The 24,571-nt window shown below is 42.1% G+C and overlaps 1 protein-coding gene and 1 long non-coding RNA gene across 5 annotated transcripts in view; one reads left to right on the top strand and one right to left on the bottom strand.

Moving 5' to 3' along the window:
- Positions 1–1,194: 1,194 nt before the first annotated feature.
- On the bottom strand, positions 1,195–14,839 carry RWDD3 (RWD domain containing 3). 2 transcript variants are annotated; one of them, XM_014836364.3, is made up of 4 exons: positions 14,337–14,839; positions 3,919–4,416; positions 1,764–1,879; positions 1,195–1,665 (listed from the first exon to the last, which is right to left on the bottom strand). In XM_014836364.3, the coding sequence occupies exons 1-3, from the start codon at positions 14,419–14,421 to the stop codon at positions 1,803–1,805; spliced, it is 660 nt and encodes a 219-aa protein (XP_014691850.1). In that variant the 5' UTR covers positions 14,422–14,839; the 3' UTR covers positions 1,195–1,665; positions 1,764–1,802. The 2 variants fall into 2 exon arrangements, with proteins under 2 accessions (XP_014691850.1, XP_044605125.2); XM_044749190.2 differs by having other exon boundaries at positions 3,929–4,416.
- Positions 4,431–24,571, top strand: part of LOC106828116 (uncharacterized) — a 30,218-nt gene continuing 10,077 nt past the window's right edge. Inside the window, exons 1-2 of one of the 3 annotated variants that reach the window (XR_011494858.1) lie at positions 4,431–13,962; positions 19,318–23,585. This is a non-coding gene — a long non-coding RNA (uncharacterized lncRNA). Of the gene's footprint in view, positions 13,963–14,819; positions 23,586–24,571 lie in introns of those variants that run through there. The other 2 variants (XR_011494859.1, XR_011494857.1) reach the window with 2 other exon arrangements.

Raw genomic sequence — 24,571 nt, 5'->3', positions numbered from 1 at the left:
TACCTGATTCAAACTCTCCTCTAGGCTAGAGAGTCAAATTTGAAGATAAAAGTTTGGAGGAGTACCATAAAGTATGAAGTGGCAAACAACCGAGCAGAGAAGAGTCAAGGGAAAATAGAGGACCAGCAGTTCTGTTGTGATAAAATTCAGACCCAACCTCCTCCTACTGCTACTGTTACAGCCACGATGGTGATCACTTTTAATGTTATTTTTAATAAACCAAATGAAGGGGGTAATAATGACCAGCCCAGAATTTCCAAGCCTCAGTTCTTCATGCCAGCAGTGTCGCTTCTCCTTGCATATTGGTGCCATAAAACGACCTAACTACACTTACCAGTTCTCCAGGAAAAAAAATCATAAACACCTTGAAATGAAATAAAATAAATCGAAAATTCCCTCCTTAACAGAACCCCATAAAATGATCAACAGGTACGTATAATTTAATTCTAAGAGTGCCTGAAAATGAGACAATCAGATGGACCTGCCATGGCCACAGAGCAGCACTGTCAAGAAACGCTGCTCGGTGCGTCCAACGTTTCCTCACTCCTCTCTCCAGACAGTCCTAATTTCATAATGACACCACTGTACTTCACAGACTGTGGTCAGAGGGATCTGCTTGGCCCCTCTTCCATCCCTGGGCCCCTTATTTCAGAAGCACAGGTGGTTTCATGCACACAAATATCCTTTCTCAAATATAAATGCCTGCTTACACTTTTGTTACACATTGTAATATAAGCTTTTATCATATGGCTTCTTCTCTCCTTAGGTCATGATAGATATACTTTAGGATCACCATACTTTTAACAAATTTCAGAAGAAATAAAAAATATTACCTCTAGATAACTTTCTCCATCCAGCAAGCCAAGTTCATTTTGTGTGAAACATTTCTTCCCTTATAAAACTAGAAGGAAAATTGTTCAAAAAAGAGTTTTAATTTAAGTCAACTCTCTAGTCCTATAACTAGCAAGTACCATGCTATTCTGGGACCCCAAAGAAAGCAACTGTAAATCAAGTTCTATAGAATTTCTTTGGTTTGTATTTAAACTAACGATTTACACAATTCCACAAAGAAATCAGTGTTATATTTTTCTTAACATTCAACTTAAAACATTAGACATAATAAGCTGAACGGGAGAAAATCGTGATCAAATGCTAAAAATGTAAACATGAAAAAAGTAAACATGAAAACAACGCTTTTAAAAATTCATTTAATTACAAGAAAATTAGCCAGAAAATTGCTCAGTTCCAAACAAATCCTCTATATAAACACAAGGGCTCATTTATCATCATCTTCTTATATTTATCTTTCAAATAACATTCCAACTATTGAACCTAGGCTTTACTGGCAAAAATTAGAATACAGGAGTGTTTTTACCGTTTAATATTCCATAAACAGAATTGGCTTTTGCTCCTGAAGTTGGGATGGTGTCTATCATTTTGCTTCAGAGAAACTTTAAAATTGTTCCCTTATGAGTATTTCACTTAGCCACTCCCAAAACCCAATGCAAAAAAACCACAGCTGTTTTACTAAATGATTCCTATCTTCCACTTCATTTTACCAGCCCAAGTACAAATTCGGAGAAAAGCTTCTTAAGTCCTGCAGTTTCAAATTCCTTTTGTAACTCATCCAACGATGAATACTCTTTGACTTCAAATGCCAGAAACCTGCATTATACAAGAGAAACTCATGAAGATGCCTAGATTTGTCAGAGTGTAATTACCCATTCAGTTGCTTTTCCATCTGCAATAGTACTAAATTATACCTTTTGTGTTCTGTCTGTACTTTTGTTTCAACGAGTACACTAATCATTTTCTCTCTGCATTTCTTTCCACTTGAGTCCACATCGACTTTGGAGGTTTTCTGAAGAATCAGGTACTCCTAAACGATAAATCAGTATGTTAAATACGTATCTTACTCTGAATCTCAAAGTCCTAGTTTTAAAGGAGCCTTAGACCTGCAGACTTATTTTCATGCTGAAAGAGTTTCTGAGTCAAGCAGTAGGAAAGTTACACAGGGTTTTCACGTACTTGGCAGCATAAAGTACTGAGGAACACAGGAGTAAAGAAGGATGTCATCGAACTATGCAGGAATAAATCTGGACAGCCTACGAGGTCTGATTCTGGGCTGGGTACCTTAACCTTCTGTGCCTCAGTACCCTACTCCATAAACAATACTCAAAACAGCACCTACCTTATGGGAAGTTGTGCTGATTAAATGAGTTAACGCACGCAGAGCACTGAGAGGAGTGCCTGGCACACTGAAGACCACCAGCTACTGTCATTACCATTACTGCTTCTGTGTCTGCGTGAAGTTAACAGGCACAGAGCACTTACCATTCCAAATTGATGGCATCTATCAATCCTGATATACAATCTTATAAAAATTTAAGAGAGATCCTTACATTAAATGGCATTTTAGGGACAGCTAATAAAAAAGAAAAAATTCTTTAAAAAGTATAACTTCTCAGGGCCGGCCCGGTGACACAACAGTTAAGTTCGCACATTCTGCTTCGGCGGCCCGCGGTTTGCCAGTTTGGATCCCGGGTACAGACATGGCACCGCTTGGCAAGCCATGCTGTGGCAGGCATCCCACATATAGAGGAAGATGGGCATGTATGTTAGCTCAGGGCCAGTCTTCCTCAGCAAAAAGAGGAGGATTGGCAGCAGATGTTAGCTCAGGGCTACTCTTCCTCAGGAAAAAAAAAAAGTACAATTTCTCTACATTAGCAGAGTTCTAGTCACATGAATAAATACTTGTTAATTAACTGATGGATCCAATCTGAGTAACAGCATTTGTGAAACAGCTGCACTTAGCCTAACGTGCATGACTGAGCTGGCTTAAAGAAAAATCCGAGCCTTTTGGGGAAATAGGAGTAAGGAAATTAATTTGTATTCATTTTGTCAGCCAGCATTTTACCCAAAAGGATCAAGTTTTATAGATCTACTATAAATCACCTTAAAATATGTTGTTCCTTGGTCAGAACTCAATCCAGGACCTATATTAAATCTGAATTATTCGTTGTGGCTATATGCTATAACCCCGCACTAATCTGGTTAACCAAATGCCAAACTAGTTTTGTGACAAGAGCCAGTCATGAAAAAGCTAGGTAGTTATTCTACAAATCTTTACGATCATAGACTGTGCAAGCTAAAGCTGTTTAAATAAATTCGATTGTAATTACTCTTGACCCAACCCATCTGAAAGCATAAAACCTATTAAGTGATTTGTAGCTCTTTTACGATCTGAAATACAGCAAGCAGCTTTCCTCGTCTGGTCCCACATAAAACAGGTTAGATGAGTTTAGAATGAGAACTTGAAAAATCTGAAGAAGACGATGATTTTGAAAGCAGCTGCTGAGACAAGTCAGGTGGAAAGCAGATGTCAGGTAGGAGGTGACATGCTGCCAGCCCTAATGATTCTCCCACTCACACGGAATCCCGGCTGGGAGGGACCAGCTCCTCTTTCCAGGTATCACAGATACCAAATTAAAGTGTCAGAATGCACCTTTCACTGCTAAAAAGTTAAAATTTTTGCAGACTACCCACAAATATACACCTCACTGTGCCTAACTAAGGAAAGAAATAAAAATATGCAGGAACTTCTGGCGCACATTTATGAAGTTGAGGCTCAAAGCTAATTACAGAAACAAACACTCATGCTCCACAGAGATTTTTTTATAACCTATCACTTTTGTTAAGTGGCGTGATTTTTTGGATAGCCTTATACTTATTCTTCAAGCCTTACAAACTTATAGCTGTCATTAGAAGTAAACACATTCTTAAAAAAGAAAATGGAGATCCATGCACACAGTAATGAAGGAGAAACACCTTGGTGATTCATCTGCCCCACTGTTATAAAACACACAAGAGAGACACCATTTTAGCAGCAAATACCCAAATTCATATTCAACATTAAACCTTTTGGCACCTTGATGTTGCTTCTGTCTCCTTGTAGTAAAATCAGTATTATTTTACCCATGAACATCAGTCTTCCCGTCAGCCTTAAGTCGGAAGCCCACTTCTCCACAGTTTTCACGTATTTAGTCTTTGCTCTCATGTGGTCTAAATGTAAAAGAGTTACCCACAGTCCATCATCCACGGCCGTGCTTGCTGCAAGAGCACACGTCTCACTGCCTCTTCCAGTTTCTGGTTGGTTGAGGATGTGCCTGAGATTCTGCTGAATCCAGAGAACCAGCTCGTGAACCATAGGTTCTGATCCAAGGTTCTCTGCTCGCTCAAGTAACTTCTCTTTCACAGTCACGCACTGGGCCCGGGTCAGGTGTTCACAGTTAACCGAGACACCAGGCAGACACGAGGGGTAGCTAACCGGTAAATGGAACACCAACTCTAAGGGTACATCCGCATCCGTAAGTCCTTCGGCTTTTGTGCGAATTCTGAACACGGTCCCATCTGTTTCTGGAAGGCATCCAAAAACAATGATTAGCTGTACATAATTCAATCTGAATGGAACACTAACAAGTTAAAATTTCTGTTTCAAGTCTTGATTTGCTTTCCATGTGAAAACTCTTGAGTTGTTTTATGAAGAGACACATAATACTAAGAAAGCCATGACTGACGGATTATTTCCTTCAACCACACGCACATATTCAAGGACGCACACACACCAGCACCCAGGACTTCGCTGGCATTTACAGTTGCTATCACCCCCATTTTTATTACAGTTACCAGAATGATTTCTCATCGTAAAACATTTTTCCACCCAGACTTAGTTGATAATTCTGGAAACCCCTAATAAACTCATATGAACATTCAAAGAAATGACGTCGTGTATATATAAAATCACTGATTAATCTGAAAGTTATACACTAAATCCAATAAAGGTCATTTTGTGGTAAGTCCAACTTGAAGCAAACCCTGGAACGCTGTGTGGTTGTGGTTGCAGAGTGTGCACGACTGTGCCTGACAGCGTCGCTGCCTGGACCCGCTCTCCTCTTACTTCAAATGTATTAGTATCAGTGTAACATGAAGGTAGCGAGATGAACTAAAATTGGGCGGACATCAAGTCAGCCGCTTCTGGCTCCGTAAGGAGGGGCAAGCGCACACATAGGGTATGAGATGAAACACTCTGCTCTCTTTCAGATTTGCTCCACTTCACCCCTCTGATGTGTTCCACACCACTTCACCCCATTTTTCAAAAAAGTTGATAAAACGTCAGGCTGATTCCTTCTGCAGGGGGCAGAAACACACAGATCAGAAGAGCAGAGGAGAACAGAAGCGGGTGCAGATGAAGCTCACTTGCCTCTCTCTCCCCGACTTCTTTCTCCACTCGCCCTTGTTCCTTCTCTTCACAAGAGAGGCAGTCAAACCTTTCCCATTTTCATACCTGGATCGCTGCTCAACAGCCTCCACAACTGAAACCTGAACACATCCCCCTTTTAAAGAACCTAACAGAACATGAAAATGGCTTTCTAGCCATCCAATTCCATTTATGTAAAAGCCGTTGTTACAGACATTGATTCATACAGGACCAAACACATCTGTTACACAAGAGTTTTTTCTTTAATAGAATCTTCTGTTTCAGCAGCAAAGCACTACTATTTTAAGACACCACCCAGAAACACAGGCAGTAACCACTATAAAGACCATATTAAAATGATACAACTTAAATTCACATTACATAAGTAAAATGTGTACTGCACAAAGAAAAATTTTCCAAATCTAAATGAGTACACTCCTCTACAAGCCATCACCAGTTTCTCAAAACCCTTCTTTCTTCCACCCAGTTACCTATCCTTTTTAAAAACTATTTTATTATAAAGTAGGCTCCCCACATGTCAGTTAGATCAGTACATTTCACTATGTGAAACTAGTATTATAAATACCTACAGACAACATAGAACCATTAGGCTAAATGAACTCTCCAGAAATCATCTAGGGAGACCACTTTTTCTACTAAGGGGGAGGCAAAATGTTTAAAGGTCTTCATTCATTCACCAATCAACAAACATTCGCTGAGTCCATTTTAGACCCAAGGCACCGCACTGGTCTCCAAGGGAAAAAATGTGGTTAAGATGCAGATCCTGTCACATGGACTCAATCCAGCGTTTCACAATATGAAAGAGTGGACATATCCAAAGTGATCTTCCTTGACTTCTCTTCTGCACTTAAAACTTCTTTACATATAAACACATATACATACAAGTTATATAAACATGTATTTTATGTTATCTCCATGGAGATGATGCTCTACAGGACGACATTTCTGAAGCTCTTCTGAGAAAGGGTATTGAAAGCTCTGTTCAAGGTCGCTGGCACAGCAGACAGCCCTAGCAGCTAGAGAGCCTCTCCCTCCAGATCAGAGGGTAGATTTGTTTCCAGACCAGTATAATAAAGACAACACACTCCTTCAGCACAAAGCGGGGGGCAGGATTGCTAGCAGCCACCTTGTAAGATTGGGGGGTTCCTAAGCTCAGTGATCGTCAGCTGTGACAAAGACCCACTGTGTGCACAGAATCCACATGGGCCCACCTCCACATCGTCCTATGGAACTTGGGGACAAGGGCACCCAAGGTGAACCTGAAGTTCATGCTGCCTGCTGTGCAGTGAGTAGCAAACTGTCTAAACCCACCCGGGTCACTGCCTCCTGCCCGGCTGACTCTACGGCAGCGCGCCAGCCACCTGGCAGCTGCAGCTGCCACCGCTCCTCAGGAGCTGCTTGACCACTTGGCGATACGTACAGTTGTTTCACCACCTTGCTCTCTCCTTTCCACTCTTCCCTCCGAGGAAGAAGCGTCCTCCTCCCTCCCACAGCAAACCCTGCCATATCGAAGATGCAGTTCCAATTGTGAGCACTTCTCTAGTGCCTGCCTTTTCCATCCCTCCCTCAAATCTCTGCTTCTCTTCCGCTTACAAAATATTTACCTTCTCCTTGCTTCAAAAAAACCAAAATGCAATGCTACTCATTCACTTAAACTACAGACCTATCTTTCTCTGTCCTTCATTTTCAATCTTCTGGAAATAGAAAGCTCACCACCTGCATCCACTTTCCCATAAACTGGAAACCAGTCTCCATAACTACTTGTACTGAGACTTCTATCATCACTTGTCTCTGAAGCTCTCTCAAACATCACCTGTGACCTCCTAACCTCTGACCTGCAGGAAGAAGCTAATTCAGCAGGCCTGTGTCTGCACACTCCCAAGAAAGGTGTGTCTTCAGGACTGGCCCTTGGCTGGCTCCTGGGAGATGAGCTCTGAGCCCCTGGCATATTCTGCCTGAGAAGAGTGGTTTTGGGATACCTGAGGCCTTGGACCACAAGGTACCAGCTTGATTAAAATTTACAGTGAATCTTCTTACTCTGGGGACTGGAGTCTGAGGAAGTGATATCAGTTACACAGGCGGGGAAAGTCTACATGATTGATGCCCCATAAAAATTTGGACCCCACAGTTCACGTGAACTTCCCTTGTTGGCAACACTCCTCACATGTTATCACACTATGGCTGAGAGAACTAAGTATGGTGCTGTGACTCCACTGGAAAAGGACAACTGGAAGCTTGCAGCTGGTTTCTCCTGGACTTCACTCCATGTGCCTTTTCTCTTTGCTGATTTTACTGTGTCCTTTTGCTGTAACAAATTGTAACCATGAGTATACCAGCTTTTCTGAGTTCTGAGTCCTTCTAGCAAATCATCAAGGCTGAGGGTGGTTTGGGGACCCGTGACACAGCCACATCCAGTGACCTTCATCCTGCCCTACCTTTCCACAGCATCTGAATCTACTGAACCAATCTCCTTCTCAAAATTCTCTCTTCCCATATCTCCCAGACACCACATTGTCCTGGTTCTTTTCCTACATCTCTGATCATTCCTTTCCTGCTTTGTCTTCTTTTTCCAACCCCCTGAATGCACAGGCATTCTTTCAAGTGTAATCCCATAAACAACTTTCTCACTCTAGCTACCCAAGCTTGAAATCTTAAAGTCACTTGTGACTCTTTTTTTTCCCCCTCCTTGCTTCATACTTCAAGTTCAATTGCCAAAGTTCTCCAGAATTTCTCTCCTTTCCATTCACAACCACCATCCTAATTCAGGCCTTTCTCTGGTTTCTGCAATAGTGGGCTCCTCACCGCCTGCCTCTCCTCACACCAAATTATCCTACGCTACTCTCCCAGACTGACAAACAAATTACAAATTCCTCCATCCATGGAGGGGCCTACCACTCCAACGTCCTCTCCCCTTACTCCTTGCTCCAACTAACCCATTTTACACTAATACTGTCTCTGGTTTCCTGTCTCTGGGCCTTGCTCCTGCTATCCTATATGCCAAGAAGGCCCTTAACTCCCCACTTTCTGCCTGCTGGGATCTTTGTTCAACCACCAAGTGCCTCTCTAAAGTCTGTCTGGTGATTTCCATGGTACTTTGGACTTATTTTGTGGTGTCTTCATACTCAGAATTATTGTAGTTGAACCAAATTAACTGTTTTCTTCACCACTGGAATATATCTACTTTCTTTTTAGACAACAACCAAAACACAATGGGTTACAAGAAACTTTTACATTTTACAGTTACACAGTTCTGAGCATCACGCCCCCAGTTTGCAATCAGGGGCCTCACTGTGGCAGCCACTGGCACCTGCAGTAGGCTGTGTAATGGCCCAGACATCCATGCCCTGATGCCGAACCTGTGATTATGTTACCTGACATGGCAAAAGGTTCTTTGCAGATGTGATCCTGAGATGGCAGGTTAACCTCGATTATCCAGTGGGCCCTAAATGTCATCACAAGTGTCCTTACAAGAGGGAGGCAGAGGGAGATTTTGCCACAGAAGGTGGCAATGTAATCACTGAAGCCAGATGCCATGTGGCTGCCTTTCAAGATGGTGGGGGGACCACGAGCCAAGGGGAGCAAGGAACCCAGCTCTGGAAGCTGGGAAAGGCAAGGAAACGGCTTCTCCCCTCGGGCCCCAAGAGGGAGTGCAGCCCTGCTGACAACGTGATTTCAGCCCAGTGAGACGGATTTCAGACTTCTGACCTCAAAAACTATAAGGGAATAAATGTGTGGTGTTTTAAGCCACTGCGTTTGTGGTAATTTGTTACAGCAGCCCAAGGAAACTAATACAGTGTCTATGCCCACAAACACACTTCTCCCTTTCTGATCAAAACTCCAAAACCCACAGTGTCCTCCAGTCTCTGCCAGATCAACACCCACCTGCTCCTCCCCAGTGTCATGAAGTAACTGACAGAAACGGGCTCTTCTGGGAGAAAGTCTTGAATGGCTGTAGAGCTAGCCATTCAAATCCTTACCAATTTTCATTATGCTTCTCTTAGTTATTTTCTCATCCTAGTCAGCAAATAGAAAAGCCATAGGAGAAAACACTGAATTTTGCCACATAAAATTGTGAAATTATTAGGTGTTTAGAAGAAAAACTGCTTTAATTCTTTTAAGAATTGGAAAGGATTAACGTTCTTTCTAATTGGTCTTCTGGGTGACTCTTCATCCCCCACTACACACACACTAGAGCCACAAACTAAAATTACACAAAATGATGTTATCTCTGTAAGAAAATGAAAAGCCCAATAACATACCCCATTCTGGTGATATTTAATGTGGTCATAAAATTACAGATTCTTTTAAAAACTCATTTTCTGGGGCTGGCCCAGTGGCGCAGCGGTTAAGTGTGCACGTTTCGCTTCAGCGGCCCAGGGTTCCCCGGTTCAGATCCCAGGTGCGGACATGGCACCGCTTGGCAAAAGCCATGTTGTGGGAGGCATCCCACATATAAAGAAGAGGAAGATGGGCACGGATGTTAGCTCAGGGCCAGTCTTCCTCAGCAAAAAGAGGAGGATTGGCAATAGTTAGCTCAGAGCTAATCTTCCTCAAAAAAAATAAATAAATAAAAACTCATTTTCTCCCAAAAACTCTAGAAGAATATCTATTACCCTTCCATTTCTCATCGGCCTTAGTTTGTACATGCAATTAAACCGGCTCCTTTTTGCTTCAGAATTTTTCACGTAACACATGCATAGTCAGTCTGATGTTGGGCTTGTTGGGGTTTTTTTTTCATTAAAAAAAAGAAAATGAAGTTGCCCCTATCTGTTTTTAAGATTATTAACAGCTTAGAAACAGAGTGATCAACAGAAAAATAATTCTGCTCTAAATCGAATGTTAATCTCTGTCCCTCCCTGGCTCCACACAATTCTAATTATTAAATTTAATACACAAACTCATCATTCACAATAAACATCGATGCTCCAGGAAACTTATGCCTGCCCTAGAAAACTAAAATTTTCAGAAGTTCCAAGACAATTTTCATCTATTTTAAAGACCCTACCAGGGGCTGGCCCCGTGGCTGAGTGGTTGAGTTCGCGCGTTCCACTGCAGGCGGCCCAGTGTTTCATTGGTTTGAATCCTGGGCACGGACATGGCACTGCTCATCAAACCACGCTGAGGCAGCGTCTCACATGCCACAACTAGAAGGACCCACAACGAAGAATATACAACTATGTACCGGGGGGCTTTGGGGAGAAAAAGGAAAAAAAGAAAATCTTAAAAAAAAAAAGAAAAAAAAAAAAGACCCTACCAAAAGATATAGGTCTTGCCTCTGCTTGAAGCTCACATACATATCCCCTAGTTGTTTTGTTTTTAATAAGTCATTCTGCCTTATAATAAGTGTATCAACTTCATAACTAAAACACTAATTGAAATAGGTTTCAAACCTCATTCTTCTTTACAAGCACATGAAAGAAATTATCCTCCTAACCATACCCCAAACAACAGAAATTCAAACTTGAGAAGCTGAACTGAACTCCAAACTCTACACTAATGTTATTTTCAGGCTTCACCCGGTTCACAGTCACACACAGTAGAAACTCAACAAATGCTGTCTACCAGCGGAAGACACTGGAAATTGTAAACAAAATTTAAGAAAATGAGTTCTTCAAGATTCATTTAGAGCCCTTTAAGAAACCATTTATATCCCATATTCAACTGACTTTCCCTAGACTTGCTTTTTTTTTCCTTTGCAATTTTTACACATCCTCAGAGTAAGACTTTGTGCAGCAAACCACTAAGAAGCTCCAAACACCCTCTCATCCTTCACGTGCACAGGATTTTTTTCCTCTTGCTCCTAGGGGGCTCACCACAAGGATGCATCCACTAGTGCTTGTTTTTAAGTTTCAGCTGAATTTTTATATATATTTAAAATGTGGTCACAGGAAAAATACAAAAAACTAAGAAACGCATGAAGCTAAAAGTGGCAATCCTATCCTTTAGAAGTGAAGTTCAAAGCTGAACTGGTTTTACAGAGGTGAGTTCAGTACTGACAATCAGCAGGAAACAGAGCCGAGCAGATTTAGAGGGGTGAGGGGGTGACAGCCACGATTCATTTTTGCAGGAGGGCCCAATCCAATCTGAACATTAGTGCCAGCAGAATACAAAAATTCACTCTGAAGTTTCTGAGCAAACATATTTTATGATGTTGGGTCTTACTTCCCATTTTACAACTTTTTGATCTGTGAGTTAATTTCCAGAAATGCAATTCTATGTATAATGAGCATTGACTATGGCAATATAATCTCTGTGACCCTCAATCACCTTATCAGGAAAATGAAGATTTACAACAATACAAATCTCATCTATTTCATAGGTATGCACACACATGCATGTAGATACTCTCTTTCAGAATTATCTTGAACATAAGCTGGGTCATACCCATCTGTTTTCTCTGGGTGTTCATTATTGCTCTCTCTTTCTGGTCAAGAGTTATCCTTGCTAAGAACTGTTTTACTGATGGAGTAGCCTCATCTCTATTAAGGAGCATGATGTAGTGCAAAGGCCCATATACTCTGGAACCTAGTGGTTACTTATCCAGCCTGAGCATGCATTATCTTCTCTGTAAAATAAAGCTAAGAGCACCCTTCATGAAGTAAGATGCATTTAAAGTATTAAGTACAGCGGAGGTGACCCCATTAAACCTGGCACCTGGCCTGACTGCACTGCACAGAGAGGGGCAGAATACCCCTGATTTGGTCTACCCACAGGCCTCCCTAGTAGACAGGAGTGTGGGGGCTTACACAGTTTGCACCCATTAAGACGTAGTTACACCTGATGCCTCTTACTATGAGCTTACTATAACCATAGTAAAGAGGCCAAATGTACATAAATCCCCTGAAAGTCTCAGCTTAAATTAACCCAGCTGAACTGAATTCAACTATTCACCCTCTTCCATCTTATGGCCTTAATAGTTGATCCTTGGGCTGGCAGCCTGAGCCTTCCTGGGCTATCTTGTCACCAGAAGTGCAATCCCACACAATGTTCTCCTGATTCCAGTAGCAACAGGGCGAAGCCCATCTGGGGGAGGCCAGGAAGGAACTGATGGGGTTCAGAATGTTCTGGTACCAAGGTTATAGCCTCCCAGCCAAGCTGACGGTGACCCTGGAGCAGCAGCCAGCAGCCCACTGTATGTTTATTGTGGGCTATTAACAAGGCCTACCTTACCCTTCATTCCCAGTTGTGAACATCAAACATCCCGATTTCAATCACTGAATTGTTCTATTCTCCAGTGAACCTTTCAGCAACAAAATGTCCTAAGTTGTTACACTGAATTCTTTTATAATTCAATTACTTATTGATGCCAGAACATTGAATTAAATTAATTAGGAGGCATGGCTTGAAAGTCATGCTCAATTTAACAGCAGATAAAGGGTCCACAGTGTTCTCAATATTAAGAAACTGCTTTCTTTAAATGCTTACTTTTTTAAGTTTTCTCTGACCCACCAGCAGTGTCTCACGCTCAGCTGTGCACTCATGACCCAAATGACTACCACTCCATCTCTTTAAGGTGTCATGGGAAACCATAGGTTCATTTTTTTCCAGGATATTCCCAACTAAGCCATAATAAAGGAATTTAGGAAAACTGATGATCTCTTCAAATAGCTTGCCTCAGGCAGAAGTAATTATCAATAACGAGAGCTGCAGAGACAGCGGGTAAGTAAGATGATGAAGAATTACGAATGCTACCCAATCAGAAGAGGGGCGACTAGAAAACACTAAAGGGAGTAAATCCTTTCCTATGGATTTTAAACAACTGCTGCAAAAAGCTCCAAGACAGACTAGGCACGAAAAAGAAAGCAGCTCCATCACACTAATTGGTTCACAGGGCCTGGAACATAGAGCTTTAGGAACGGGTGTAGACGGTGGATGCAAGAAAGAATAAACAAAAAGGAGCCAACCCCTGCTCTGGGTGTGAATAACACACCACATGGATCCCATGAAACCGTCTTACTCCTAGACAGCTTTCTCACAACACCCCTTACACTCTAGACGACCTTCTTAAACCAATTTATGGTCAGAAGGACAATTTTGACAGTAGCTGAAACATAAGAGAAGGCTAAAATCCCATGCCAAAAAATTTACATAATGTATTTGAAAGCTAAGTGAAAATCAAAAATTATCTGTGTCACTGCACTTTTTCACAAGCTGCAGTTTTGGTTTTTCTTTACTAGAAGCCACGGACAAGGGCAGAAAAAGTTTTAACCATCATCAAAAAATAGCCAAAGAACCTTTCTAAACTGTAAGCTCCTAGAGGACATGGGCGGTGTCTTTGTCAATGTTTGCAGGGAATCCGTAAATGCGGGCTGATGATAAACGCGCCCTCGAGAGCCTGTAACCCGCAACCACCTTTCAGCAAAACAATCAACTCAGAAACACAGCTGAGAAAAGTATGCGATGGAGCACCGGGCGATATTCAAAGATTCATTCATCACACAATTACTACCTACCACGTGCCTGGCACTGTTCTAGGTGCCTAGAGTTTTGTGATGACAAAACAGACAGGGTCCCTGCCGTCACGTAACTTGAGACAACCAAATACCCATACAGAGTTAAAACTGCCGTGAGCGCTCCGAAGGCCACAATGCTTAGCGCTTACAAAGGATATCATGCAATTTGCGGAAGCTGGGTTTAAACTACGGGGGTTCAGGATAGGCCTTTTTTAAGGTGAGATCTGAAGGGTAAGTAGAGGATGGCCTGGGAGAGCATGTGGGAGCCATTCCAGGAGGGCACGGCTGGCGCGAAGGGCCAGGCGCTTCGCGAGTGGGACTGGGACGGACGATCGGGGACTGAGACCGGCAAGCAGGGGGGTGGGACCGCCAATAGGGGGGTGGGACGGGCGCGGAAGGCAGGGACGGGCCGGCGAGCCGCAGGCGCCTGGGCATCAGGTTCTCCGCTGACTGCAGAGTGGCGAGCGGGGCGCGACACTCTCCCCGCTTTAGGGGGTGGCCTCACACTCCCGCCTGCTCCGACACCACTCCAGTCCCCGGTGCGTGTCATTCCATCAGTCCACTAGCCCGGTCCCCAAGTGTGGGCCCCAGGGCAGGGTAGTCACCTGAGTGGCTCAGCACCTCCCACTCGTCGGGCCCGCAGAAAATCGCAGCCAAGGCCGCGAGCTCCTCGCGCACCCGCTCCGCCATGGCCGCGCGGCCAGCAGCTCCGCGCTTCCCCTTCCGCCGCCGCCGGCCAGGAGCAGCGCGGCCGGGCGGCCACCAGGGGGCGCCCCGCGTCTCTGCAGCGCCGCGCGCCGGGCGGGGGCGGGGTGGCGCTGAAAGTCCCGCCCACAGCTCCTCCCACTGACTCCGGACCCAAGGCGCCGTCCATTCTAGGGACTTCTCTCCGAGGGCAAAGGCTCGGTGGTCCGGGGCAGGGTGTCTGCCAGAGGCGACCGTGCGGCTCACTTGTTGCTTTCCTGAGAGCGAGAGGGCTCCCAGCAAAGCCCGAACTCCTCTTTTAGCCCAGGCTGTGAACACTCGCCTTTGCTGCCCAGACCCGGCCTTGGGCCGAGGGCTGGAGGACCGCCATGGCGAAAGGAGCCTTGCAGTTAGGAAGAAATAAACAAGCAGGGCACCAGAGAGGTGGTTAGCCCTGTCCGGCTGGAAATTGAACGAGGTGTTGGGCAAGGTGCAGTTTAAGAGAAGGGACGAGATTCTCCGTCCTCGCGGAGCTATTAGTGACCCAGGCGGTCTGGGAATCTCGGAAAAGGCGCCAGGCAGTAACAACCCCAGATGCTGAGCTGTAACCCGCGCTGGGACTCCGGACAGGGATCGGATTCCTGAGACTTCTTTTCTTTAACGGATGCCGAAGGGGAGGGTTGGACCTGCCAGCGCTGGCATTCTAAGGACATTCCTGGGGTGGCCCGGGACCTTGTGGGGAGCTGTGCGTCCAAGGTGCTGGGTGCACCGTCATACCATTCCACGTTTGTCTCCTGTCTTCTCAGGGACAGCCCTGTTGAAATGGGCTAAGGGAACTCCTTGGCCTTTGAGGATACAATCAAGTTTACTTTGTGGTATTCGATCCATGCAAAACAGTGTGGCTCTTGAAGCTTTGAAATGAGATGATAATCCCTGAATCCAGCGCTTGAATTTAAGAATTTGAGCAATACTAATAGGTAACAATTATCAATCCATTCTGTTTCGGCTTTGGTTTAGAGAACAAGATTACAGTGATCCTCTGTGACAGCGTGTACGTCAGCATGCTTGGCTTGTCCTTTTGTTTTTCAAGCAATAATTTAAAATTCTGCAACTCCCAAAAGTTGGTAGTCTAGCTCACAGAGGTCCCACAATTTTTGTTTGTATCAGACATAACATTTTGTGAGATCAGTCAGGGAATTTAGATGGTCTCACAGTGACTCCTGTCATTGACCTACAGAAGTGGAATAAACGGGGCTGATTTTAAGACCGAATCCATGTTACCATCATCAAACATCATTCCCACTGTTGCTTAAAAGGGATTTTAAAAAGGAAAAGACGCTGGCTTCCGAGAAGAGAAAGGATATATCTAACAAGATGGACTGCAAGAGAAACGCTTTCCAGAGGATGTCAGGAGATTTCAGTGACCCCAAGTAATTAAGAGCGCTGCTGTGCACATAACTGGAAAGACAACGGCTTGCATAAACTCATAATTATCGCTGATGTGGCCAATTTATTTAATTAAAAAAACCCTCCTTTGAATTATTTCCAAAATAACAGCAGTTCAGTAGGTTCACGATTAGCTACTAAAGAGTTTGGTGAACAAAAGAATAAATTTTTAACATAAAATATCACTGTTATTTGATTTTAGTTTCAAGTCCAAATTTAGTATTAAAAGTGGTAGGAAAATATTAAATTTAGTTATTTGACTTATTTATTAAGGATATTCTGCAAATAAACAAGAAGTTCAAGTCTTATTTTTAATTCCCCAAATTCACTATGAGTGACATCAGTGAGATAATATGAACAGTAAGATTACAGCTGTCAAAAACAGGAGGAGGCAGTCTCTGAAGCCTGCTGTCAGCAAGGTGTCCATGAAATTGACGGAAGAGGACATCAATCTATTTAAAATTTTCTTGTCAATAGGTTTCTTCTTTGCTGGTTCCTTCTCCATTGATTTCTTAACCTGCTTTTCATACTCCATTTAACATGTTTAAATAAAAAAGAAGCCAATGTGAATGTCTTTTAAATTAACACCATCCTAAAGCCCTAAGGTCCCATGAATAAGTTTTTGCTCTGAACATTTGGAAATAATCATCACAGAGACAGCATAATGTCAGCTTGGTAGTTCTCACACTATGAAAATATCAGCTACGTGTCAAATATCTGAAGCTTGCCTTAGTGTAATAAATCTTGTATTCACAAGCTACTGAAAATTCTAAATATTTAAACGAGGAGTGAATGTCTAGACATGTGGATGGATGTCTACTTAGAGCACAGCCTCTTTCTCTCTCTCCACTCCTCTGCCCCAACAGTATATGATTTGCTAGAACAAGATTATTTATACACACAACTTTTCTAAGTAGCTCCTTCCCCAAGACCATAAGGAGGAGAAGTTTCAAATCTCTCACCTCCAGTTAAAACCACTAGCCCAAGAGATAGTTCTTTTAAATTTTCTGGGAAAACACTTCTACTCCTTTTATCATGAGTAGTATGGAGACTTAAATACTCAACTCAATGTCTGAAATTTTAAGTCAAACCCCACTTGGGCATAGAAATGAGAACACACAATTTTACGAGTATTAGGAGTGGGTAAGTGTTAGTATCACATCAAAAAAGCTGAGAATTCTGAAATGGGCGGGATGTGATAAGGAACATTATTGTATTAAGACTATGAGAAAAGTAAAAATGCTTTCAAGAACCACTAAGAGTAAAGAACAAAAGAGTTACCGAGTGTCAATTTGCTAAATGAACCTGAACACCAATAAGCTGTGCTACTGGTTTTGCCTGAAGCGTTTCTGTATTTACTCATTGCATAAACTGTTCTTGTTGACTGTTGGCCTGGTTCCACAAGATGAGTATTCAGGTACAGAGGTGAAAGCAACAATGCCAGACTTCTGTCTTTGGTCTAGACAAGTAAACCCAATATGCAACATTTACACCTTCTTTCATCACACTGTGGGTACAAGTACCACATTTCCTTGCTGGTGTGAAGTTCAATATCATGGGATAGGTAAAAGCAATGGGATGCTGGGGTACCCAGATAGATACCTCCCACAACTTCCCAGAGCAGAAATAGGTTTGTAATGCCCAGGAACATAGTAAGCTTCCAAAAGAACATAAAGGCCGTGGTGTTGATCGCTCATAGTGGTTTTGTTCTGTTACAGTGTGCAAGTCACAAATCTATTTTTCACCAAGATAACAATATAAAAGCAAGTAAAATTTATGCGAATTTGGCGCTGACTCTGTAACCATATCGTTTTGTAGAAAGAGCTGCCTCCACTGTGTCCTACTAATGTGTACTCCCTCCAAAAGATTGGTTACACGCTGCCTGTGAGAACCGTGCTTGATTCTTAGGCATGAGTGGTATCAAAACAGTTCCAGCTTGCTTTGTGGGAAAACAGCCACACAGCCCAGGTCCGCTGGCATAAAAGGTCAATGCCTTATGAATGTTATAAAAACAAATCTTCAGTATCATTAGGGTTTTAGAGTTTGTCTACTTAAAGTAACACCCAAGGGCCACCCCAGTGGTTTAGTGGTTAAGTTCAGTGGGCTCTGTTTCGGCGAGCGGGGTTCGTGGGTTTGGATCGCAGGTGCAGATCTATACCACTCATCAAGCCGTGCCGTGGGGGTGACCCACATACAAAATAGAGGAAGATTGGCACAGATGTCAGCTCAGGTACAATCTTCCTCACCAAAAAAATAAGTAAATAACACCCAATACTTAATTTTGGTTACTACTGTAAATGGCTTCTTTTTATTATTATATTTTCCCACCATGTATTACTAATTTAACCAGTTTTTATAATCTGCGGGGGGAGGACAGAGTCTGTGTGACTTTTTAAAAATCCTTTTCTCCAAATTGATACAGGGACTATAAATGAGTAGTAAACTCTGCCACTTTGGCAAAATAGATTCCCAGTGGTTGAAAATTGAAAGAGTAATACAGTAATAATATGAGGTCTGAGATTTTCTTCAAAATAATGTTGGAAGGGGGAAGAGGCCGGGGTACAGACGAGGCTGAGGTGACCTGAGGTTAATAATGGGTGAGGCAGAGTTGTGAGTACAGAAGGATTCGGTATTTTCTTCTGTCTGCTTCTGTGTATTTTATTTTCTCTGTAATAAAAGTTAATTTTTAAAATGTAGTCAGTAGATAATACATCAAGATACTTCAGTTTTGCATAATGCTCAACTAAGAGAAAAAAGACAGAAATGAAGGGGAAAAATAGGAGGAAAGGGAAAAGAAGCAGGGCTAAGTTGAGAGAACAGAGTTGGTAAAAGCTATCAAGAGAAGATAATGAGTTCCAAAATGACAGGTTCAACATTCGTTCAGGAGAGAAAAGCACAGAAGCTAAAACTTCAGTGCCTGTAGCAAGATGCATGTGGGTTTCTCTTAGACATGCCCACAGAGGGAGGCAGGCAGAGCTGTGGCGCTCCGCAAGGCAAGGACCCAACCCCCTCTCTTTTGTGGCTCTGCTCTGCACACCTTGATCCCCACAGTCATGCCATGGGCTGGGGGGCCACTGGAGTTCCAACCACCAAGTCCACATCTTGTCAGGAGAATGGGACCCAGTCAGATCCCATTGGCTGCTCCCAGCTGGTGGGCTGGAAAACGTCACTTTTATTCTGAGAGGCCATGTACCCAGCTAAAAGTGGAGGAAGAAATGAAGTATTACTGTTATTCCATTCTTATGGAGAAAGAGAAAACACTATTGGGAGATAGTGACAGTCCCCGCCATAACATCACATCACATCACATCACATAATTCCGTAAAGCTCACCTGTTTCCCATCCCTCCACCCTCACAGCCCCTAACCCTTTATCTCATTGACTCCCTTCGTTTTTCCCCTATCGTCTACGATTATCTGAAGTGTCCTTGTGTGTTTGTTTATGTGTGTCTTGTAGTTGCCCCACAGAGAGCGTGAGCACTCCCCCAGCAGCACCACCTAATTAGTGCAGATGTCCAGAGAGATGAGGACACACGTGCACACCAAGAGGGTCTGAAAGATTTATTGCTTACATGCCAAGGTTTTCTGGGAAGAGCAGGGCAATACAAAATGGCCTGAATGAAAACAGGTGAGCGGCTCCGGTGTTCCTTGTAGTTAGGGGGTGGGGTCGGGGTTAGAGTTCCTCTGTGCACCACTGGGGTTTTCGTGATCTGAACAAGGGAGGGAGTGCCCAGACTTGCTTACCTAGTTGCCCAGAGGCAGGGCAGAAAGGGAAAGGGGATAGGACTTGAAAGCTGTCAGCAGTCAATCAAACATCAAAAACAGAGTCAGACATGTTTATTGTCTGTCTCCACTAGGATTTTAACTTCCAGGAAGCCAGGGGCCATATCAGTCTTATTGGCCTCTGTATCCTGCACGTCTACAACAGCACCTGGCAAGTTACGAATTCAGTAAACATTTGTTGATACGAATAAACTCATTGCAAAGTTTATAAACTCTTCATGTGATTGCTTATCCAACAGAGTCAGAGTCACCTACTATATGCTAGTGACTTTCCAAGGCATCCCGTGACCGAATAAGGTACAGTCCTTGCCCTCCAAGAGTTCCAAATCCATTTGGGAGAGGCATCAGTCTTTCCTGGGGCGGGGTGATGAGTGTTCTGCCAGGTGAATGGAAGGCCATCAGAGAAGGGCCAGGAAGCCTGTTGGCCATTGCATTAGAGGGTTCCCATCATAGGGTAAGGGGAGGAGGAGGAAAGCTCGAGGAAAAGGTGGCTGGAAAGACAGTTCTCTGCTTTTATTAGTCAACAAGTGTTTGCTGAGCACTGTGTGCCATTACTCTGTACCAACTATTATCCCAGGTCCCAGGGAAACTGGTTTGTGACACAGACCTCTTGGAAGGTGTAGTGTAATGGGGCAGACAGGTCTTAAAAGGTCAAACATTTGGTAATCAGCAGCCTATTGAGACCATGGGAATAGATGAGGCTGTCTGTCTGCATCTCAAGAATTTCACAATGAGGGTGATGTATTTCCCAGCAATGGAACAGGGAAGCATTGGTTTGCCAGTCCTTCTAATGTGACCTGGATCAAAACAATAGTCCCTTTGTGGCAATGTTTCTGTATTTCCCTGTGGTTGTTTTTCACTGTTTGGTTTCATTCTGTTTTTAGTGGGAAGAAAAATCAAGCCAAGAAAACAAAAAAAAATTTCCTTTGTGGCACTATTACCACCTGGAAGGGTCTCTCTGTGTCCCTGTCATGTCATTTCTCTCTCTCTCCAGTGGTGATACAAAAACTATCTAAAAATAAAAAGGCTGGGCTAGAATACTTTGTTTATTGTTATTTCGGATAAAATCCTGCTATATTTACGTGGTTTTCATTGCCCTTTGAAACATTGATTGGCCAATAATTTCTTCACTGACAGGTTCATTAGTTTTAAAAGGAACATTATACTTCTAGATGAAGCACAGCCAAGTCTCCTACTCCTGGGACCATATTAGCAAATACTTTGACCTTATCTCCTTCTCCTCTTTCATAAGATACTTTGCCACTTCTTTGCCTAGCGAATTCTTATTCATTCTTCAGGTCTGAATCCCACCCCTCCTCCTAATCAGAGTTGAGGACCCCTCCTATATTGCCCCGTCGCTCATCATATTTATACACTTGTCAGACTATATTGTAATTGCTCACGTGTCTACAACCCCAGTAGAGAATGACTTTCATGAGATAAGGGAGGTTTTGCAAGCCGTCTTTGTTCTCTCTCCAAGTCTTCACACAGTGAAGGCGTATGAAAGGCACTCAAAATTTTAGATTGAGTCAAGAATGAATGAATGCATTACAGTATCTGAATAAATGGATTATGGTTCACTTATTACCTCTGCTCTCGACCCATCAGATTTTATCATCCTTTGAATGTGCTGATACACCTTAGTATTAAGCAAGAAGATTATTACCCATATCTTTACTCAAATTACGTTCAGAGTAATGAAGAAATATTAATGGGCAAAGGAAATAGTGGATTACTCCTAACAAAGCCCCACAGTTTCATACAGGGGAATAAAAGGGAGGAAATATACATAGTTTATTGTTACCTTTATAGTAACTTTTTACATTTGAGTAATAGGCACCCATGGTTGCCACTTTGCTTCGCTATATATTAAAGAAAAAATGAATTTTTAAGTAATTATTATAGCTAATACACAGTTCAAAGTTTTGACATTACTGGGCTAAGTCTGGAAGTCATGTGGTAGGTAAATCTATATAGTGTTTATGTCCCAAATGGAAATGGGACACCACATGGTACCTGATCCAGCCTGGATAGAAACATATTGTATTTCCACCAGAATGTGTGACGAGGGTATTATATTTCATTTACTATTCAGGTTAACATTAGTCATTTTAAAAATAACAAAGTCACCTGAAGACAGAATAGTGATATATAGCAGTGTAGCCGTATCAATTAAAATTAAGAAGTTACAAGACTTAGATTTTTAACTGTATAACTTATGATCACTTAAGAAATTTTTTCTTCTCTTTTTCTGATACTCCAATATGTTGTTGATTCATGACTTAAAAGACCAGATTATATTGAAGGGGACAGGTGGATACCCTGGAGAGGGGCCCAGGGAAATTTTTGTCATGATAGAAATGTGCTATTTCTTGATTGAGGTGGTAGTCATGAGTTTTTGCCATTTAACCATACCATTAAGACGTGTGCTTTTTGTTTTATGTATGGTATACCTCAATTTAAAAAAAAAAAAAAAGATATTGAGAGGATAAGGACATGTTAATAAGTTCACAATACTTTATAAGATTCCTTTTTTTCTGAATTTGAGCTGAGGATACTCTCAGCTTGAAATTTGAAAGAAATTATTCTTCAAAAAACTCTGTAAGCCTTGCTACTGCTTGATTTTTATGTTAAAACAACAAATCTTGGCAAGAAAAAGCTATAGGTTTCAACTATCTTCAAATGGCACCAACTTGTCTCCTTGAGTGGGGTGTTGATAGAGCTGAAGAAAACCATTCCTTCATGCAGGGCAAGTTGCTTTTAGCCTAAAAGCTCAGCCTACTGTTTTCTGTTGATGTGGGGAAAAAAATGTAATTGATACAAGCACGCCTCAGTTTATGCAGACTAAAGAGTGATTATTCAAATATTTTTAATGCACTAAACAAGCTTACTATTTCAAATAATTTTATGACTCTTTTTTTGGCTAAGTGAGGGACCTGTTGTGATGCGGGCCATCTACCATTTGTACATCAATTCTTAGACGCACATATTTTTCACATTTAACTTCACATCAAAACTTGCAGAATGGGTATTAGCAACTTGGAAAAAATCCTAGAATCCTAGCGTAAGTGAAGCATCTTATTTCAAAGAAATGCTCTCTCCCCGATGCTCTTGATGGAACAAACGATGATGTATATGAGAAAACACAGACACAGATGCCTCTAAGTTACCATGTGATTCACAGTCATCAGACATAGAAGGTGAAGGAGTTGCAGGAATAGTTTAACTAATTATTTTCCTTATATCTCCCTTTTTAGGTATATACATGAGTGATATTTGATAACGTACATCTAAATAAGTCTAAAACAGCTTTTTCAAGTATAAAATAAAAATTTCAAGTGCTAAGAAAGTGAACCATAGAATAATTGGCAGCATATCTTCTTTTGTAGTGGCACATAAAATAATGGTCCATCTTACAACTGATAGCATCTTAGATTCTATCAAAACTGGTCCTTGTGCTTTTTGGATGTTGGCTTTTCAGCCAAAGGGATGATGGAGGAGCAGGGAGGAAAGACCTGTAATCAAATGGTATCTTAAATGTATAATAATAACAATGCTATTCATTGAGTAGCTACTATAGGCCAGCTGCTATGCTAAGTGCCTTATGTATATCATTACACGTAATTCTCTCCCCAAAAGCCTGAGAGAGACTTGTTGTTTAACTGACTTTTATCCTTTCAGAGCCATTAAGCAATATGTCCAAGGTAAGTTTGCAAAACTGAATTTGAATCTAGTTTTGACAGACTCCCAAAGCTCTTGATCTTTGTGTACTAATGTCTTCCCTTGCCTCTCCCCACACCCCACCATCCCCCAAAGTTCAAAGGGAAAGCTTAAAGAGGGTGGAGAGAGAGAATGAGAATCCCAGCATCATTCAGTTCCTGTTCAGGTTGCTTTTGAAGACGTTTCGTCGCTGATGTGGTGACGCCGTCTTCCTTCAGTCAGGTGAGACGCTCCAGGATCCTAACATCAAACCACCCAGCTAGTGCCTTAGCTAGTACTATTTGGGATTCTATCACTTGCAACAAAAAGAATACTACTATAACCATTCCCAGATTTAATGTATTTATACACTTTACTACTAATAATAAAATATTACTTCTAACACAGCCGGAGTTTGAGTCCCGCTGGCTCACTTCATTAAGCCGTACAAGGAATGAAGCCGGCTGTTTCAGTTACAGCCAGTGGCTGTGGAGACACCTGATGCTCTTTGGGATTAAGTGATACCCTAATCAGCACAGGTAGGAAGTCATAAAATACAGCACAAAGAACACAGGGCCATTAGCCCGCTCAGTTTTCCTCTGAGCAGCATTGTGTTTCCACACAAATGGATTAACTATGATGAAACTCAATTTAATCAACTGTAAAAAGATACAAATTACAAAATGATCTCCTAGAACTTTTCTGGTTTTAAAATTCTTGACTTCTGCACAGATTAAAGCCATCCACATATCACACGGGTTACTAGGTGCAGATACATCTAGTGGATTTCATGGCCAGTTCCATCCCTATTTCTTTGATAATATGTATTTTTTTTCTTAATAGAATTCAAATTCAATATTATCAAGTGATATGCTTAGCAAAATTAAGACAGTTTTGCTCAGTGGTAAGAATTTTTGAAAAACTATGACATACTTATGGGAGAAATAAAAGAATAAATTGATGTTCTAAACCTTATCTCCAGGAACTATCTCAGGATAGTGTTCGTACTATAAGACTTGTGACTCACGGAAGGAAAATCACCAAGTTCTGGAATGGGCATTGAGTTTCAATTCTTAATGCAGAATAACAGCATACCTCCTTGAAATTAAAGTCGGATCTTTAACATGAGGCAATAAGGAGGCTGAAATGTTCTTGTCTTCCCTTATGGCCTATTGATTTCAAATTTTAATACAAAAATAGAATATGTGATTACTTTTTTTCCCCAAAAT

Source organism: Equus asinus, chromosome 16 (assembly GCF_041296235.1).
Source record: "Equus asinus isolate D_3611 breed Donkey chromosome 16, EquAss-T2T_v2, whole genome shotgun sequence".
Lineage (NCBI taxonomy): Eukaryota > Metazoa > Chordata > Mammalia > Perissodactyla > Equidae > Equus > Equus asinus.
Note: the sequence above shows the minus strand (reverse complement) of the source record. Positions and strands in the feature narration are given on the sequence as shown.

Bases quoted from the DNA above. Each gene is read 5' to 3' on its own strand.
- RWDD3 (XM_044749190.2), bottom strand. From the start codon at position 14,421: ATGGCGGAGCGGGTGCGCGAGGAGCTCGCGGCCTTGGCTGCGATTTTC. The intron at 4,417-14,336 runs GTGACTACCCTG...GATGCCTTCCAG, and splicing joins GGAGGTGCTGAGCCACTCAG to AAACAGATGGGACCGTGTTC. The intron at 1,666-1,763 runs GTATAATTTAGT...TGTATAATGCAG, and splicing joins GTACAGACAGAACACAAAAG to GTTTCTGGCATTTGAAGTCA.